At 38.5% G+C, this 19,415-nt stretch overlaps 2 protein-coding genes across 3 annotated transcripts; both read right to left on the bottom strand.

Annotated features, from left to right (window-relative positions):
- Positions 1 to 641: 641 nt before the first annotated feature.
- LOC124879705 (cytochrome c iso-1/iso-2-like) lies at positions 642 to 3,484 on the bottom strand. Of its 2 annotated transcripts, XM_047384421.1 has the most exons (3): positions 3,144 to 3,484; positions 2,812 to 2,989; positions 642 to 1,228 (listed from the first exon to the last, which is right to left on the bottom strand). In XM_047384421.1, exons 2-3 carry the CDS (start codon positions 2,978 to 2,980, stop codon positions 1,083 to 1,085), a joined length of 315 nt encoding a protein of 104 aa, XP_047240377.1. In that variant the 5' UTR covers positions 2,981 to 2,989; positions 3,144 to 3,484; the 3' UTR covers positions 642 to 1,082. The 2 variants fall into 2 exon arrangements, with proteins under 2 accessions (XP_047240377.1, XP_047240376.1); XM_047384420.1 differs by lacking the exon at positions 3,144 to 3,484 and having other exon boundaries at positions 2,812 to 3,137.
- Positions 3,485 to 7,325: 3,841 nt separating this feature from the next.
- On the bottom strand, positions 7,326 to 9,065 carry npvf (neuropeptide VF precursor). The gene is made up of 3 exons (XM_047384523.1): positions 8,867 to 9,065; positions 7,679 to 8,043; positions 7,326 to 7,559 (listed from the first exon to the last, which is right to left on the bottom strand). The coding sequence occupies exons 1-3, from the start codon at positions 9,062 to 9,064 to the stop codon at positions 7,478 to 7,480; spliced, it is 645 nt and encodes a 214-aa protein (XP_047240479.1). The 5' UTR covers position 9,065; the 3' UTR covers positions 7,326 to 7,477.
- Between the last annotated feature and the right edge of the window lie 10,350 nt (positions 9,066 to 19,415).

The raw sequence follows: 19,415 nt of genomic DNA, 5'->3' as shown, positions 1-19,415 counted from the left end.
AGCTGTTGATGTTGTCTGTGTTTACCCCAGTTTAAGTGACTTCTTAGAAATGCTTGTTTCCCCACCAGGATTCTGGGACACAAGACGTTTCCTCTGTGTTTTGTGGGTCAGTTTATTTAGGGACCACTCGTCCCATTCATTATATATTTATTATCCATCTAACCCATTAATTGTGATTCTGGTGGTTTTGTAAAAAAAAATATATATATTTGCTTGCATCGTTTTGGTTTACATGGCTCTACTCCCCACTTAAGAAATATGCTCAAGCTGAAGGTTGGCTATTTCCAACATTATCAGTTTATAAAATAATTTATTTGAAGGAAATGAAGAATAAAGGTAAAGCCGTGGAAACAATACCCTTCTGAAATCTTTGGTTATATCACATGTTTTGAGGCATTCCCATTTAGTCAGGGTCAAATTCAAGGGTATGTTGAAAACACAATGAGTAAAAAAGGGTGACATGGTTGATAACATTTAACGAGCAGAAAATCTACAAATGTAGTTACTATTCTCTCCTCTTTACCTGGTTATTTTTCCAACTTTCTAAATTACTGGATCTAAGTACCAGATTGGGTTGAGCATTCTGTCCTCAAAACAAACAGAAAAAGGAAGAATGACCACATAAATAAGGCAAGGTCCTCCTCACTCAAAGTTCTAGTTTATAAAAACACAACCCTGTAAGATACAAAAGCCCCAAAAGTCAACTAAGAATAAGACCAACATGTTCCATTCATGCAACATGGAAAAGGAGCACACAATGAATCCTGTAGCTTAGAAAAAAAATGAAGTTAAATGCAGACACAAAATAAGACTTGAGTAAATATGCATGTGGTCATCTCAGGTGCACAAAGCAATAAAACTTGTGCTTTCCCCAAAAACTGCAGGCAATGTGACTCATGGTCATTAAAAACAGGCAGTTTTAGGGAAACATCGTGGTTAGTCAACAGTTTAAAGATTTTTTACAACCAACTTTTCAAAAGCAATTCAGGAATAAACCTCCAATTATCAGTCAAAGACAAATATTTGTTTTAGCAAAGTGAACTTTGCAGGAACTCTCTGTGTAGTCTGGGGTTATCGGTGTATTAAGAGGTAACATGCTTCAAGTAGGCAATAACGTCTTCTCGCTCTTTTTTCTTTTTCATTCCAGCGAAGACCATCTTGGTACTTGGAATGTACTTCTTTGGGTTTTCAAGGTAGACATTCAGAGTTTCCTCATTCCATATGATACCTAAATGGAAAACAAAACAAACAAACAAAAAATCAAGAGCATATGGAATATGCAGTAATGTTTTCAGAAATACCGCCTGATGAATGTCTGTCAGTGTGATGGTTTATTGCCTGGTGTTAGAACATCGCTCTGCCTGTTCAGACCTGATGTCTTTACTTTAAATACAGAAAACAGGCTCCCCTTAAGGTGGAGCAAGAGAAACACCGATATTCTGATGGGAGGAGAAGCTACAAACATTGGTGTTGTTGAGTTGATTGCAAGTAGACATGAGAAAGAAAAAGAGGTACATTTTGTGTCTTTGACCTGTGTACATATGAAATAAATGTTTGCAGAATACTTTATTTTAAGACAGCAAATTAGTATGAATTACCTGGAAAAGCGTTCATTCCTCTTAAAATGTTTGCATTTTGTCACATTTCAACTACAGACTTTTGTTGCTGCAAGTACAGCTGCCGGTTTTTTGAAGTATGTCTCATTTTGAACATCTCAGAGTGGGATTTCTGCCCATTCTGCGAAGCAAAGTAGCTCCAACACAGTTAGGCACCTTGTTCCATATGTTTGTTGTGTCCCATACATGGCTTATTGGCAAACTGAAAACAGGGCTTCTTATGGCTTTCTTTCAACAATGGCTTTCTTCTGGTCTCTCTTCCATAAAGGACAGACTAATAGTTGACCTCTTAGCAAATCCTCCTAGCTGAGGAGTTGTGGATCTCCACAGCTCCTCCAGAGTTACCATAGGTGCCTTAGCTGCTTCTCCGGTTAATACTCCTAACTTGTTAGTTTAGGTGGACGGCCATGTCTTGGTAGGTTTGTAGTCCAGTGTTGCACAAACCTGTCTCAGATATGCTCTGTGAGATCTTCACAGCTCACTTGTCTGCTGTGTTCCCTGATCTTTATGGTTTTGTCTGTTCACTAATGTTCTCTGACAAACCTGTATAAACCAGCTGGGTTTATACTGCGATTAAATTACATAAAGGTGGATTCTATCTAATGATTAGGTAGCTTCTGAAGCCAGTTGGTCTGACTGGATTTTATTTGGGCGTATCAGAGTAAGGGAGCCTGAATACAATCGCAAACCATGCTTTGCAGACCTTTATTTGTAAAAAATTATTGCAAAGCACGTGTCATTGCGCTACCTTCTGTTGGTCTATCACATAAAATCCAAATAAAACCCGTTAAAGCTCGCAGCTGTAACATCAGCAAATGGATTCAATGGGTGTCAATACTTTTTCATGACTCTGCGATGCTCTGCCATGAGTAAATATAAAAGTAAAATAAAGACAAACCCGCTAACTATCGTACTTGTTTGCTTCAGATGTGTTTATTGCTATTTTGGAAATTAAGATGTCTGAAGGAAGTTGAAACTTTATACATGGTGCTACATTTTTAATTCAGTGATCATGGATTAACATGGATTAAATCACATTTATTGCCTTTACATCATTAAAACTCTTGAGATGACATGCCCTTTGTAACTTTAAAAAGTGACCCATGAACATGCTGTCTATTATCCAGTCACCTGCTTAATTGTTCATTTCTTAAACAGAAGCTAATATTCTGTGCATGTCTGTAGTGATCCATACCTTTCGTCTTGTTGGCCTGAGTATAGGAGTATCCAGGTGCTTGGCCCGTCTTCCGTCCAAACAACCCCCAGAGATTTGGCCCCACCTTATGGCTCCCCCCTTCCTCCACAGTGTGGCACTGGGAACACTTCTGGACAAACACCTTCTTCCCTTTCTGAATGTCCCCCATGGCTGGCAGCTGGGTAGGGGAGGAAAGCACAACAGGAGACACAATCAGCCACATCGAAAGGCGAGTGGAAAATTACAACAAACATATAAAAGCTTCTGAACTAAAAAAGCAAACAACGCAGAGCAAGAAATTACAGAGGAGGCAAACAAGAGGCAAATAGTACCGTCAGATTGGAACGCCCCTGGGGTAGATGTCGTCTTTCTTTCTCTGACCTAGAAATCTCGTGTTGCTGCGATCTAACGGGACTTGAACCCTAAAGTCTATGAAGTAACGTTTCAGAGAGGGGCGTGTTTAGGTCGGCTTGAATAAGACTTCGGTAAAGTTAGAAAGATATTCACATATTCGGCTTTTCCGGATCAATAACTCATCAGCGGAACATTGCTTCTACAAAACCAACACCTCTCTGCAACCCCAGCAAGGCAGACAGTGAGCTACAGTCGTATTTTCCTCAAAACGAGCCAAACACCGCGCTGGTAGCCCCAATACCCACACTACACCCTACGCCCCTCTATGAAGTGTTTACTTTGTACAAGTGCATGTAAGGGTTCAAGGGCGCAGGTTACAAGCGTGCAAAATTGGAGAATTGGGACAGTAGGGGTTACGTCATCGACTAGCACCTCTGCAACGTAACTGCAACATCAAAAAGGGCGGGAACCAGAGCGGTTTTTACAGTCTTGCTGCTAAAAAGAACTATTTAAAACTGCAACAAGCAATTGTTTTGAGGAGAAGAAAGTGCAGGAAGTGACGTAGGTTTATACACCAGACTCTCGCGGCGCCATTGAAAGGTAACTTCAATGTTATGGCCTAATGACTGCCCAGAATCACTCTGAACCCAGTGGTATCTCACAATGTTGAACCTGGAAAACCAGTAAAAATATATTTGTCGGCTTGCTGTCTAAAGTTTACGCAGTTCTTGTTATTCTGATTTGATGGCTGGTTACGTTGACGGTTGTGATTGGTTTTTGCTCAGAACGTCATCTGCAGCAGTGAATTGTGGGTAATATACTTCGGCGAAGTCCGCTTCGATGCGTGCTTCGCCGAAGGGCGGATGGGGGGCACAAAGGGGGCGGGGCTAAGGACCACTCTGGAAGTGCGGGTATTGTAACAGGCTGCATTGACCTCTATGCAGAGCTCGCTGCTCCTCAAATGCGCAGGGACCGTCTGCAAATTGCAACACCAGAAAAATACGATGGAGAAATATTCAATAGCCTCGCCAAGGAGAGGTGTATTGCCATTAAAATCATTTTATGTGTATGTGATCTCACGATTTTTATAATACATTTCTTGGATTGGAAATTAACACCAAAATTGTTTTTTTTTTAGGAATTTCCCAAAGACTATAGCCTAAATAGCCAAAATATTCAGTAAAATATGTATAAAATGGTCAATAACTTCACTATAGCATATTGTAGTGCCATCAAACTCATAACACACAGAGAACACCTCATCTTGAATCTTTTGAATAAACATAACTTTGCCTTTATTGATGCAGACTTGCTTATACTGATAATAACTCTGTATTACAACCAAATAATATTTAACTTTTCCTTTGCTGTTTGCAATGTGTCACAACCTGAGATCGAACACCATTACATGAGCACACAAAAAAGTCTTGCAGCTTGTTCATGCAATATTACATAAAATCAAATCCCAATGAATAATAAAAATCCCAATATTAAAGAAGCCCTTACAGCTGCACACAAAATCCTGTTCACCTGAATACCATTTTCTGTCTTGTTTCTTGCATTATAATGAGGAAGACTGCAGTGGGAATTGCCTGCAGGCTCCACATCACTCCAACTTGCTCACTTACAAAAGAAGAATTTAACTGGATTGATATATTTTAGTTCTAGTTAGTATTTTCAATTAAGCTATGATTTTATGTATAGTAGACTCAAAATACATTTTGAATATTGTAATCTTAAGTACACTCTCTAGTAGACCCACTTTTTCTGTTACTGAATACTTAAACAACTTGACTTTATATAACTTAAAATGTTCCGACTATTGTAAATTTAAATGACTATACCTAAGCAAATTAAATGAATAACCAAAACCATTTGTTGCAATCACTTGATTCAAATGGTTCATGTACTAATTTATCCAGGTTTACATTAGTTCTATCTACAAAGAAAAACCCATAAAGGCCACACAATATAACATTCGATAGTAAAGTTATTGACCATTTTATACATATTTTAATGGTAAAAAAAATCATAAAAAATCTATTTAAGCACATTTTTCCAAAATAAGAGTTGTAGTATGATCAAGATGAGGTACTTTCTGTGTACTATGTGTTTGATGGCACTACAACGTGCTATAGTGAAGTTATTGCTTACTTTAATGATTAAACATTATTAAAATGAAAGCCCATTATCCAAAGCTATTTGATTGTAGAGCACACTGGTATTCGTGATGTTTTTTTTTTCTCTCCTACACCTAGCAAAAGAGATTTTACTGAATATTTGGCTACGGTTGGGAAATTCCTACATTTTTTAAAAGTATTATTTTCCAATCCAAGAAATGTATTATAAAAATCGTGAGATCACATACACATAAAATGATTTTAATGGCTATACACCTCTCCTTGGCGACGCTATTGAATATTTCTCCATCGTATTTTTCTGGTGTTGCAATTTGCAGACGGTCCCTGCGCATTTGAGGAGCAGCGATCTCTGCATGGGGGCCAATGCGAGTCTCCCAGTGCGGTGGTGGGCTCGTTTTAAGGAAAATACGACTGTAGCTCACTGTCTGCCTTGCTGGGGTTGCAGAGAGGTGTCGGGTTTGTAGAAGCAATGTTCCGCTGATGAGTTATTGATCCGGAAAAGCCGAATCTGTGAATATCTTTCTAACTTTACCGAAGTCTTATATAAGTGTGTTATTCACATATATGGCCAATTGGCATTGGGCCAATAGTTCACATGTTTGTAATGCTTTGGTTCAGTGCTTGTTGCATTGGAGTCACAGATTTTCTTTTACTTTTTAGGACAAAAAGTTGAGTCAGACAAGTACCTCCTGCTCTGAGTTTCTTCTTTGTTGGTAATGTTAAGATTTCTGATGGCTGGTTACGGAAAAACTAAGAACATAACGAGGAAAATTTGATAATCCTCATATAAATAGCAGTTTGTGTATTTATTTATATAATTACCATTTGCAGCAAATATTGCACTAGAGAGAAAAAAAAAACAACAATTTTTTACCTGATTGTTACAAACTGTTTTTTTATTTCTTGAGATACATATTTTAAAAAGTGTCCATATCCATAGCTGTATATGTTATGTACTACAGAACAGGCAACCTGTCACACTAGTGAATAAACAAGCTATTTTCCACATCTCTGCTTAAATTCAACTCATGGTGGTCTATCATATAAAACAACCCTAATAAAAAACTTTGAAGTCTGTGGTTGTAATGTGAAAAAGTGTGAAGTGCTATAAGTACTTTTACACTATCCGGTGTGTCCATAATATCAAGTATATTTTAATAGTTTTTATTTGTAAGATTGTGTATCTTACAAAAGCCTGAATGGTTTGACTTTCCCAGTACAAACATTCCAGTGCAGATTTATTCATACCTCTGACAGATTTAGTTATAAAGTTTGCTTTTAATTTTACCAGCATGTTTCTTCTGACCGTTTTGGAGCAGCCCAGTCAACTTAAATCTAACAGAGAATCTGTGAAGGGATCTAAAGATTAGGGTGATGGTAGGGAGACCTCCCACCTCAAATATTAGGAGCTCATCGCCAAAGAGAGTCTAGAAATACAGGATCCATGACAAATATTATACCACTTGTTGATTATCTTTTGAGAGATGCCCGTCTCATTCCCTATCAGAAACAAATTTCTTGTCTGAGTGGAAATAATTTTACATTATTACATAATTTTTTTGTCAGGAGTATGAATACTTTTCTTCCCTCTTACCTAATTCTTATGTATATCTAATAATAAAAAAAACAACTAAATTTAAGTGTGATAAAGGGCATTGTGTACACGTTTTAGTTCTTTGGTGTCTCCCTCTAGTGTTCAGTTGGTACAACAACTGCTTTATCGTCAGCTTGCTAACAGGTTCAGTTTTGCCCCATTTGTCATGAACCACTTGGAGCTGAAACCATATCCATTGCCCTCTACTGGATCAAAGTGTGGATTATGTAAACTGTAGACTTTAAGAGAAATAGTCAAAGTCATAATACTTGACGAAGAACCTTTATGTTTTTTCATCAGAACATCTCTTATAATGTGGAGACGGTTCTGTAGCTGCTGGGGAAGTATGACAGGTTGATGTCATGATGATTTCAGTGCTTGAAGCTTTATTTTTTTACTTTTTGTGTAAACTTCATCATTCACTATTTAAGATCAGTTTCTCATACTGACAGTGACATTATTTTTCAGAAGACAACATAAATTGAAACACTCTAGATCAAAGCTTTGCTTTAATAACCTGAAACATCTTTACAATAAGAACACCAAATGCTGTAATCAGGAATCAACGGTGGTCCAGTTAGATCTGATCGTCCTTTGAAGGTCTTCTCTTTGTCTCTACATCTTCTTCAGAGCTGGTCTTAAAGTCAAAATCTTCAGTCCTGTTAGATAAGATAAAGCCAACATTTTCTTCCATTAATCTCAGCAAAGCTTACTCCAGAAGCAGGGTTAGTGGTTAGCGTTAGGGTAAGATGGAAATTTAAGACTGTCAGATCCCTACCAGTGCAAACCAGTGTCCAATATGTGTTCACTGGCCAGAGTCCTGAGGAGGCTCCAGTAAGGAACGTTTCTTCCAAATCTTTGAGGCAGCAATGGGCTGGGGGCGTCGCGGACCTCGCGGCACTCTCCACACATCACCTCCCAGGACCTCCCGAATCTCTGAGGCATGTTGGGGCTGGAGTTGGGCACTCTCTCGTCATTGCTGTCCCTGCCGAAGCGCAGGGGCATGTTGGCGTGCATGTGGAGAGGTTTGGCAGTGGGGGGGTACAGCCTGATGATGGTCGGCAGGCTCATCTTGCTGGTGGCCGGGGTCACGTGTAGCTTGAAGCTTTCCATATCCAAACTTCTGCGGATTCCGCTAGCCATCTGGACATATTAGAATTGCATTTAATCAGATTAAATGAAATTGTTACTGTTTTTAGTTGTTCTACAAGTCAAAGCCAACAATTTTACATGTTCAGTTCTCAAATCAAATGGTTTAATGCTTTTTTTAGTGCTACCAAGCGATGAATTGTTGAGCAAAATCAATCAATTAATCAATCAATCAATCAATCAATCAATATTTAGTTAGTGCTTATCATATATACAAGTGTAATCCAAAGGGCACAGGAAAATAAGCTTAAAATGTAAACAAACAAGTCAAAAAATTGTAAAAGGATAGGAAGTGAGGAAATGTTGTTCAGTGAAGATTTACTGGAAATAATCCAAAAAGATTATTGATAACACACAAAACTTCCAAAACATTAGCATAGAGTTACAAAGTTGATTAATTAATTCATCAATCCCACAGGTAGCCTTAACAAGTTATGTGAGGTCGCTTTCAGATCACAGTTTCTTACAGGTGAAACTGGAAAGCAGTTTTTAAGCTTTGCTCAGAAAGCAGAACATTCTAGTAATCTGTCCTACAAGAGTAAACACTGGTATTACTCTTCAGCTGATAAAATGCATTTCTATTAGTGTGATGGTACAAAGGATTTCTACTTGATCTAAAGGGTTCATTGCCATTTTTCAAAGTTGAGCTGTAAATTTCTGTCCCTGAAGGTTTGTGCCCTACATCTTCGGTTTAGCCCTCCCTGAGCTGGAGAAAACTGTCTGCCATTCATGATGTATTATCTAAAATACAGCAGAATCAACTGATCCTCGGCCATCTGGAGACCCAAAAACAATCGATTCATTGGTCGCTTCTTACCTGCTTGCGTGCCTGTTTCCACACAGAGTGTCTGTCATCATTGCTGCTCTGCAGGGTTTCATCATTGTGGAAGGATTTCCCAAAGAAGTCCGACGCCACCGCCCCTCCAAGACACCCCATCGTCAGGAGCGCTGACAGTATGGCTGCTGTTAACATGTTGAAATCTGTGTTATTTCTTTCTGAACTGTGTTTGGACATGTGGCTTATTTCCCACTGATCGCCCTTCCACGTGTCATTTAAACCCAGTGAAAACCCACGTCACAATATGAAACCTGGCACACACACATGAACAAAGTGACACGTGTACATTTATTTTTAGGTTTCATTTAAACAAGGCAAATTCCTGACAGATCCACCAGTCACACCTGAAAAGGTATGCATGAATGTATGCACTAATTGGGCTGCTAAATGAACAGGATGCTTTTGTTTCTTCTGAGAACAGACGACATAAACAACTAAGCACACTTTACTAATTGGACTGATTCAGTTATCGGTTCGTAACAACTTGTAATGCTGGAAACAAGTTTCGGTAGTTTAAAAAGCCTTGTAATCAATCTTTTCATCTTAAATTGTGAACTAATACAACATGTACATTTTGGGTCGTATAGTATGTATGCAGCCCCCTTTATTATGATGCTTCCAAATAAAATCAAAAGTCTTCAGAAGTCACCTTAATAAGCATATAGTGTACCTGTGTTTAATTTATTCTCAGTCAATACAGCAGTTCTGCGAAGGCCTCAGAGGTTTTCTTTGAGAACGTTAATGAAGGAGCAGCATCATGAAGACGTAGGAACATAGCAGACATGTCAGGGAGAAAGTCGTGGAGATGTTTTAAACATTGTAGCTTGTGAAACAATATCTTCAGCTCTAAACATCTCATGAAGCACATCCATCATTCAAAAATGGAAAGAGTACGGGACAGTTGCAGCTGCAAAGTCGTGGTGGTCCACCTAAACTGACAGGTGGTGTAAGGAGAGCATTGATCGGAGAAGCAGACAAAAGGGCCTGTGGTAACTCTATAGGAGCTGTAGAGATTCGCAGCTCAGGTGAGAGAACAGTTGTGCTTTCCACATATCTGGCAAACTTGTCAGAGGCTACACAACATTAGGGCAGAGTTTCTACTTTGTGTTTGTCTATCACATATCCCTATACAATACAAGTTTGTGGTTCTTACTTAGCAACACATAGAAAGGTTTGAGTGAAATGAATACAAATACAATGGATTTTACATGATTTCAACAAATCTTCGGCGTAATGTGCGCCTACAAAACAATTTATATTAAAAAAAAAAATTTTACACAAATCTTATACGTATTTTTTTCCACTGTACTGTATTCAAGATGGGTATCACTGCACCCAGCATGCAAATAGTAAGAATGGTATTTACCGGACCGGATTGACGTCACCAATTATTTATATTTCACAGGTTTCAAAAGGTAAAGGCAGTAATGAGTCATTTGTAGTCGTGCTTGGACCAATAGCACACTGAATGAGAGGAATCCCTGTTAAACAACGGTGACAGTGACAGCCGGAAGGGGAATTTTAATTTGATCAATGCACCTCGACCCTGAAATTGTTGTCATTTCCCATGTTGCCATGCCTGAACAAAAAGAACATGCAATACCGTGGTTAAAGTAACTCAGAGGAAAAGAATTGCAGTCACATCTGGTTTTAGTGATACAGATTTAGCCTTAAGAAGGCTTACATCTCAGTTTACCTTTCTGTATTATCATTTTCCTCCCATCTTCTCAGCTCGTCTCTTTGTGCTTTCTTTGCCTGACCCTGGCCCTGGCTTGCGGACGGTGGGATTTGGGATTTACGACCACGTGTCGGACACTCATCCTGTGCACTATCTGCAGAGGGCTTCAATAAACCTTTCCCTTTGTTCTTTAGCTGAGCTCATAGAGCACTCCCTAGTAGACCTTGTTCTCTGAAGCTGTAATTCTCTCTTCCTAATGTTTTTAATGCTCATCTTTCGCCACCCCACTGGCCTTTTCATCTTTCCATCTACATGCTTTCAGGCCATCTTCCCCCTGCCCTCTGCTTCTACATGTTTTTAAAGCTTGTCCTGCATCCTGGATAGAAATATAGCCATCATCCCTGTGTTTTATAAATAATATATTTATTTTGGGAAATCTTGCATTCTCATAACATATTTGGACATTATAATGCTCTTCTTTTGCCTATATAGGTGCATCACTAATGTGTATCTTCATTGTGGCTATTTACTGCAACTTGCAACCAGCAGATTTATCAAAGTGAGTCATTTGGTCATTGGCAGGAAACATTTGCCCAGTTCAACTATAGCAAACTGTTAGCTTGATAAATGAAGTGCTGCAAGTACACTTAGCATAAATGCAACTGTTCCAGTCTCATGTTTTGCTTAAAATGGGAAGAATTCTCTACAGAGCATAGACTGGTTAGCATAATCAAAACACGCCAAGGTAAAAAAAAAACACGGTTTGAAAACCACCAAAACTTTCTCTCATATGGTTTAAAGTAATGAGATGTCAGAGAGACGTGCCAGAGTGACCAAATTTTCCTCTGAAGCATGGGGAATTGCTGCTGAACACCCTCTGTCAGCTGGCTTAAAGAAGGCTTTGAAAATATTGGTGGTTATTTATGGTGTGGAAACTGAAAAAAGAGCATGTTGGTGGCAGCGTCATGACAGCTTTGGGTGGTAGGCGACAATATTAATCCTATATATTGCTTAGTATCAAGGTCAAAATAACAAGACATACATTATGTATTATGTTTTTTTGTTTTAACCCTTAAACTACAGAGACAAGTCATCGTTTTACTAATCTTGATTTATCCCTTCCAAATGTCAGTCAATGTCATCTGTGCCTGACATAATATTGTTTGACAAATACAGAATCTTCTGAGAATTAAATGCTAGTATTTCATTGGATTTACATTTTGCAGATTTGTTTGCTCTAGTTTACTGGAAACTCTTCACAAGATTATGCGAAGGAAGACGGAGATAAACAAACTAACACAAGACAAACTCCAGAGAAACCAAAGGAAATGTGAAAACAGATTCTCTGTTATCACTGCTCCCTCCTTGTCTCTCTAAACATCTTGTTTAAAGTTTGGCTATGATCCCAGAATTCCTTTCCCAGACGTGGACACCCTCAAATTCCTGATATGAGATGTGGGAGTCTTCTGTTACCTCTCCGCTGAGCTGATTTATGTGGAGCTTTATCTTCACCCTCACTTAGACATCAGGCAGGTCATCATCACAACACTTCAGATGCCTGCACACTCTAAAAGGAGACCCATTCATCAAGCCCTCCTGACCGCTTATGGTTCAGACGGTGATCAAATCCATTTCTTTGGGATCAAAACATTATAACGTATGTCACAATTAGCTGACACAGGACACCCAGCGCTGCATGTGTGGTCTGTGTAAAAGCTGGACACAGAATGAGAGCGACCAGAAAAACAGTTAAAGATGCAGTGACACAAAAGTGTTCCTGCCAAATTAAACTTTCTCACATTTTGTCAAGTTACAAACACGGAATTTCAGGTGGGGATTTTATGTCAGAATTAACACAAAGTCATGGATAATTGTGAAGTAGATAAACATTTTGTTACAAACGTTTTTACTAATAACTATCTGAAAAGACACCCCCTTTACTCTGATACCCCCAAATGAAATTGTGTGCAACCAGTTGCCTTTAAAAGCCACTTAATTAGAAAATAGTCCACCAGAATATATTTAATCTTAGTATAAATGGAGCTGTTCTCTGAAGGCGTCAGAGGATAGTCAGAACATCAGTGAACAAAGTGCATCATCAAGACCAAGGAACCTAGATGACAGGCCTGGGTTAACATTTTAGAGAAGTTTAAAACAGGGTTAGTTTAATAAAACAATATCCCAACCTTTGAACATACAGAGAACTGTTTAGTCCATCATCTTCAAAGGAATGTGGCACAACTGTAAAACTATCAAGACATGAACCTCCAGCTAAACTCACAGGGTGGGTGAGGACAGCATGATGCACAGAAACAGCAAAGAGGCCCAAGGTACCTCTGGAGGAGCTGTGGAGATTCATGGTTCACTTGGGAGATTCTTTTGACAGGTCAACTATTAGTGCCGCACTCTACAAATCTGTTCTTTATGAAAGAATTGCAGCACAGAAACCACTGTTGAAAGTTAATCAGCAGAGGTTGTGCTTGCCACAAGCCATGTAGAGAATAAATTAAACATGTGGGAGAAGGTACTCTAGTCAGGGGAAACCTCAAATATACAGGGCTTACTTAAAAAATGCTGCGTGTGGTGGAAACCATTCCCACTGCCACCACAACGTGAAACATGGTGGTGGCAGCATCAAGCTGTGGGGATACTTTTCTTCAGCAGGAGTAGGAAAGCTTGTCAGAGATGATGGGAAATGGCAATTCGAATGATACAGCCAGAGTTACAATGGTATGGTTTAGCTAACAGCATGAGTTAGAATGGCCCAGGTAAAGTTCATTCCTGATTCAAAGGTATCTGTCGTTTTGTATATTGTAGTTTGGTTAATTACATGAAACCCCATTACAATACATTGAAGGTTGTGGTTGAAATGCAACAGAATGTGGAAAAGTTTAGGGGTAGGAATTATTTAGCAGAAGCTAACCGGAGCTTTTCTACCTACCATGATTGTTTCAGTAGATGACATTACTTTCCTTTTGATGAAATGTTTTAAAATGGTGTGAATAAGGGTGAGCAAGTTATCTACATCTTGTCTGTATTAGCAGAAAAAAACCAGAATCCCCATTTTTTTAGTGACATGTTCAACCTTCTGTTTGATTTATAAACTCAAGACATTAACTCAAAGGTCATGGAGTCAATTTAGAAACTGCAGCTTGCACTGACCTTAAATCTAGAAGTAATAAATACATTGACTGGGGAATATTTTCAGCTGCAGCTTTATTATTATTAAGAGCTATAATAGCGTTATGAAAGCACTTGATGCACTGTCACCAAGGAAATAAGACTCTTGAGGAAACATGTTAATTGTGGATCTCACTTCAATTATAAGTGTTTTATTTGTCCTACAGGAATGAGTTGGGTGTTGATTTTGGTCATTTTACAAATAATCTCTAGAATGAAATCAAATGTATAAGTTGTGAGCAGAGCTAGGACTACCTCGGGGTTTCTGTTACAGCGTTGTGGACCACAGTTTTCCATCAAACAAGCAGATGCAGCAGTCTGCTGGCTTGGGTATGAATGTAATGGTGCTCATTGCTCCCAACATTAAACACTAAAAAACACACAATAGTCATGGATGGCTGTTCTTTATAGGCTATAAAAAACACCAGCTACTGTAGTTCAACAGACTTGGTTTTAGCACCGTATTAATATTCATGTGATGAACCAGGCACCACAGAACACCCTGGATAAAACAGCCTTCGGTCCAGAACTCTGTGGCCAAACATAAACGGAACTACCAGCAAATGTTTAACTGTTTTCCACCAGGGCTTTCACACCATCTGTGAGCGCTAGTGTTATTTTAACAGTGAATCATAAATATGCTGATCCCAGCCATACCTTTAAAGGAGTAATTTCTCTTCCCAGTTGGATGTACTTGCATCTCTGGCTCTTGCAAGTTTTACCACTGGCAAGTTATACAGCACCTTGCAGATCCCACACAGCCTGAGAAACTCAATCTCCAATTGATGTTTTTGTTAGGCTAATTCACTGTGAATCTAGCTGTATTTTTAGGGTCGTAGTCAGTGGAAATTCTTGCATGAATGACAACCAGGGATGATAGTGACAATGAGCCCAGCAGATTTTTTGTAAATGTTAAATTGCTGGGCCACTTGTGGGTTCTGTTTATAGTTTTTGCTATTAAGGTATTTGGACATTGGTCGGCCCCATTGTCTCACAACTAGAAAGTTGCTGGTTTCGTGTCATGCCCCATATGTGTTTTGCCCATGTGATTCACCCCACAGTGCAAAAACATCCATATTAGGTTAACGGGCTGCTCTAAAATGTGCCTAGGTGTTATTGTGTAACTTGTGTATCTGGGTGCTTTGCAATAGCTTGATGCCCTGACCTGAGTGTACCCCATTTCTTACCAATTATCTGTTGGCTCTGGCTCCAGCACCTCTGCAACCCTGAATGCTAAGTCTGTAGAACTGATGATAACTTCATTAAATGTATCAGTCTGCAAACATGGTAAGGTTTCTAAAAATATATTTGAACCTTGGCATTTTTGATTCTCAGGAGTTGCTGGTTGCTTTTTTCCCACTGTGATTGTACAGGTAGTGCTCCTGTTTAGTTTTCTGAAACAGTTAACTCCTGAAAACACTAGATGGCATTAAAGGATAGAGAAATTAAAAAGTGCATAGCCTCCTTTAACAGAAACATCTCGTATTCTGTTTTTCATGTTCTGCCTTATTTAATTGTTTTTAGATTAAGGTAATGCATTTTTAAATGTTTATTCATTTATTTTATTTTATTTTATTTTTTTTTTATTACCTTTTTTTAATGTAGAACTGAATAATCACTGTGCTAACACGATGTCCTAATCTAAGAGACTCACGCCACCAGATGGCGCCCTGACACGCCTTTCTCAATTTGCGGAGAAGGTGGAGCTTCTAAAACAGAGGTGGAGAGTCAGACAGGGAGGCCGTCCTAACAGAAAGTAGGATGTTCCAGTAAAAGGGGAAGGTGTTTTTAGGAAGAGGGGGTGCAAAAGGCTCAGGTCCAATCAGAGCCTTGTCTAAACCGACCAATCAGGAAAAATGCTGGGATAGGCAGGAGGAAACTGAGCAAATGACCCTTGATGAGAGAGGAGGTGGAGGATGGGAAGGATGGGGGGAGGAAAGGGGGCCCTGGAAGAGAGATATGTGTGGATATGTGTGTGTGTTTAAAAAAATCTTCCATGTCTTTTGTCTGTCTTCAATACGAGATATATTTCTGCTCTCCAACAAATACATATAACTTGTTTTGAATTTAAAGAACCAAAGTTTGCTGGAGAGGCTGAGCTCTGTTGATTAAGCATGAACAGAAGAAAACGTTTCAATGAGAAGTGAGAAAGAAAGGAGAAAAACTGAGATTTCTACGGGTTACCAATGAGTTACGATTTCTCCCACAATGACGCCTTGTTGAGCGATTAACGCTCAACGAGGTTTAGACATGCCTGCTGTTTTCAGGGTGGAAAAAGAACAAGTCCTTTTATTGCTTTCCTTGCTCGCACTTGATTTGAATGTTTACACGGTCATTTATCTGTTGAGTGACTTTCATGATCCCTGGGCCCTGGAAACCTCTTAAAAGCCTGGAACATAAATTCAAAAAACATGCCTGTCTTTAGAAAAATAAGCATTTTTGTCCCACCTTTGCGATTAAGTTCATGGCACATGTTTTGTATAGTTTGTGCAGCTCTGGTTTTGGGAGGATAAAATGAGAGGCTGAATAAGAGAGAAACAGAGGGAATGAGTAGAAAACATGGCTGAGAGAAAGCTTTTTCCTTGATTGTTTCTCCTGACCCCTTTGCATCCTCCCCTGCTCCCAGTTGGATGGCCAGCTTTGCTGCTGTTCAGCGGGTCAGAGGGGGTCAAAGGGTACTAAGACACCCACACAAAAATCTACACTCCAACCTCTGACCTGTTTTTTCCCCAACATGCAGCTGAATGCAGAACTGAAAATGAAGCAGAAAAGACTACGTCCAATCAGTTTTACTCCAAAAGGCTTTCCTGTGATCTTGTAAAAGTCCTATTTAATTTGTCAGGGGGAAAATTAGACATAAAATCTTTTTTCCCTGTGTTTTAAAGACTCCCAAAAGGGTAGATTCCACTCTAATCATAGTAGATGCAACTACTGAGTATTATGTGTAATTGAACACATGAGACTTGTATAGGCAGGGCTGAAAGCATGCACTTCTGACAAACTTTAACAAAGGACCAAAACCTCTTAAATGAAATAATAATACTAAATTCACAATAATTTGAATAAGAAACCTTTCTTTGATTTTTGGCGTTCCTTCCAGTCACTGTGTTTTTGCTTACTAAATAAATCCTAAAACACCAGAAGTGGTGGTGCCACCCAGGGGGTGTGGGGATGAACTTCAACATTTATTTAGTTATTTATTTTTATCAATGTGACAGCAATATAATAGAACAATATTACTTAGCTTTGGTTTGGTGCCACCCTAAGATCATCAGTGTTCCTTGATCTGGACATGTCCCTTCCTGGAGGTCTGACACGCCAGGTCGAAGCAAATATCTCAGTTAATATAATCATTAATCACCCTCAGACATTTTGATACAAGTCTAAAACAAATCCAGTATATTCTTTGTTTGATTTGTACATAAAACGCTTCAAACTTTAACTGCTAAGTTTAATCTTTATTACTCCTGGATCCTCTTTAGAGCATGAAATAAAAAAAAGTCACAATTTAGAAAAGAAAAAAAAGTAAAAAAAAAGTAATAACAAATAATAAATAATAAATCAGAAATATATAATATTATACATTTTATTATATATAATAAGAAGAGATATAATATTTCATTTATTTAAAAGAAAAACAATATTAAGGAAAATGCTGCCATATGTACAACTGTAATTTTGTACCAGGGATGTTGTAGGTGTCTGTGTGTGTATGTGAGATGATGGGAAAAACTCACAAATCCCTGAATGAAATCAATGCAGATAAAGTAACAGCTCTCCCAAAGTTCTCCATTCAGAAAAAAATGTTTAAACACAAGAGTCAAAGTGCATGCACTTACTGTAGCTGCTTACGGTTCTAGTAAAAGCACTCATGTTTCACTTCCAGGAAGCTCTCAACCTCTGATACAATAAAGCCTTTAAATTAGGATTACACAGTAGTTAATGCTATGTTAGGCATTTTCCTTTGAGTACTGCTCCACTGTCTGAGAAGTCATGCATATTTTAATTATAAAGAAGAGGGAATGACAGGAAGGTGTTTTTACTATTGATATGCTATTTGAAAAATTACAAGTTGCAAAAGGATTCATAAAAGTAATGAGCTGAACAGAAACCAAAACAGTGTTGGATGAACTTTAAAGCTAACTCTATAAACTTTTGTGAGAACAACTAACAAGCTCGCACTGTGGGGGCAACCCGGCATTTTGGCTGCCATAATAATTTTACAGCAGCATCGAGACGTATGGTAGCTCCTAACTAAATGTTCATTACTCCAGCTGCAATTTTTGAAGCAGACCACTATTTAGCTCATTTATTTATCTGGTGAACTAAAATGCACTTTAGGAATTTGATGGCATAGCATCAGTGAAACAACAGAACAATAGCTGCAGTGAGTTAAAGAAACGAAAGTGAACTTTTAATTTTTTCTGTGTGTGGTTTAGCCCAGTGTTCTTCATAGCAGCATGTTTTTATCTACAGTGGTTTGCAAAAGTATTCATTCCCATCGAACACACTGTGTCACGTTAAATCAACAAAGTCAATGTATTTTATGGGTGCTTTGTAGACCAACACAAGGTAGGTCATAATTGTGAAGGAAAGGAAAATGCTATGTGGTTTATGACATCTCTTATGAGAAAAATTGTCATTTGCTTTGAACAGGCATTTGTGTTTCTGGAGCACATTATAAACAGCATCATGAAGAACAAGAAACACACCAGACAGATCAGAGATAAAGTTGTAGATATGGCTGAAGCATGGTTAGATTATGCAACAATATTTAAAAGTTTGTAGTTCGCCACGGAATATTTCAAACATGTGTAAGAGGACGATCTGGTCAGAAAAGCGACATTTTTACAGGTTTAACTGTGTGCAGTGGAAAACTAAACCTGCACATTAAAGTGAATGCACTGTCTGCAACGGGTAATACGGTGGTGGCAGCATTATGCTGAGGGGATGCTTTTCTTCAGCAGGCTCAGTGAAGTTGGTCATAGTTGAAGGGAAGAGCTAAATCTAGGGCAACTCTGAAAGAAAAGCTACTACTGCCCCCTGGGAGGGTTTAAATTGACTTAGGAGGGCTATATACAAATGCACACCGCACTTTTCAGGTTTATATAAGCAAATTTTACAATTATGCACAACGTTGTGTTGATCTATGACATACAACCTACTGAAGTATGTTGTTGTAACAGGACAGAGTGTGAAAAAGTTGTGGGAGTATGAATAGTTTTGCAAGTCACCAAAAGTTTTAAGCGTTTTTGTTGTACTGGAACAGCCCGAGTAAGTGAACTATAATACAATGAAATTAGGCCTTTTCAGGCATTTTAAAGCAAAGATATGTACAGTTCTGGACAAAATTATTCATACCCCTGGCAGATTTAGGTTTAACATAATCTTTTAATTTGACCAATATGAAAGGTCGAACTGAAAGTAAAATTAATGCTGTGGGTGGCCCAGCCAGGGTCCTGGTTTAAAGCTTTTAGATAATCTTTTGCCTTAGGTGGGTGAAGAGGAGACCTTTCAACCTTGAAGACTTTTAACTCACTGCAAAAGATGAATCGACAAAAATAAGAACAGAAACATGCAAAAGGATGATCAACCAATGTAGGCTTATGTATTTAACATTGGACATGGCATTTTTTTAAATTTAAATTTTAAATAAAACTGAAATAAATA

This window comes from Girardinichthys multiradiatus, chromosome 13 (genome assembly GCF_021462225.1).
Source record: "Girardinichthys multiradiatus isolate DD_20200921_A chromosome 13, DD_fGirMul_XY1, whole genome shotgun sequence".
In the NCBI taxonomy this organism is placed as follows: Eukaryota; Metazoa; Chordata; class Actinopteri; order Cyprinodontiformes; family Goodeidae; genus Girardinichthys; species Girardinichthys multiradiatus.
This window is presented reverse-complemented; position numbering and strand designations above follow the sequence as displayed.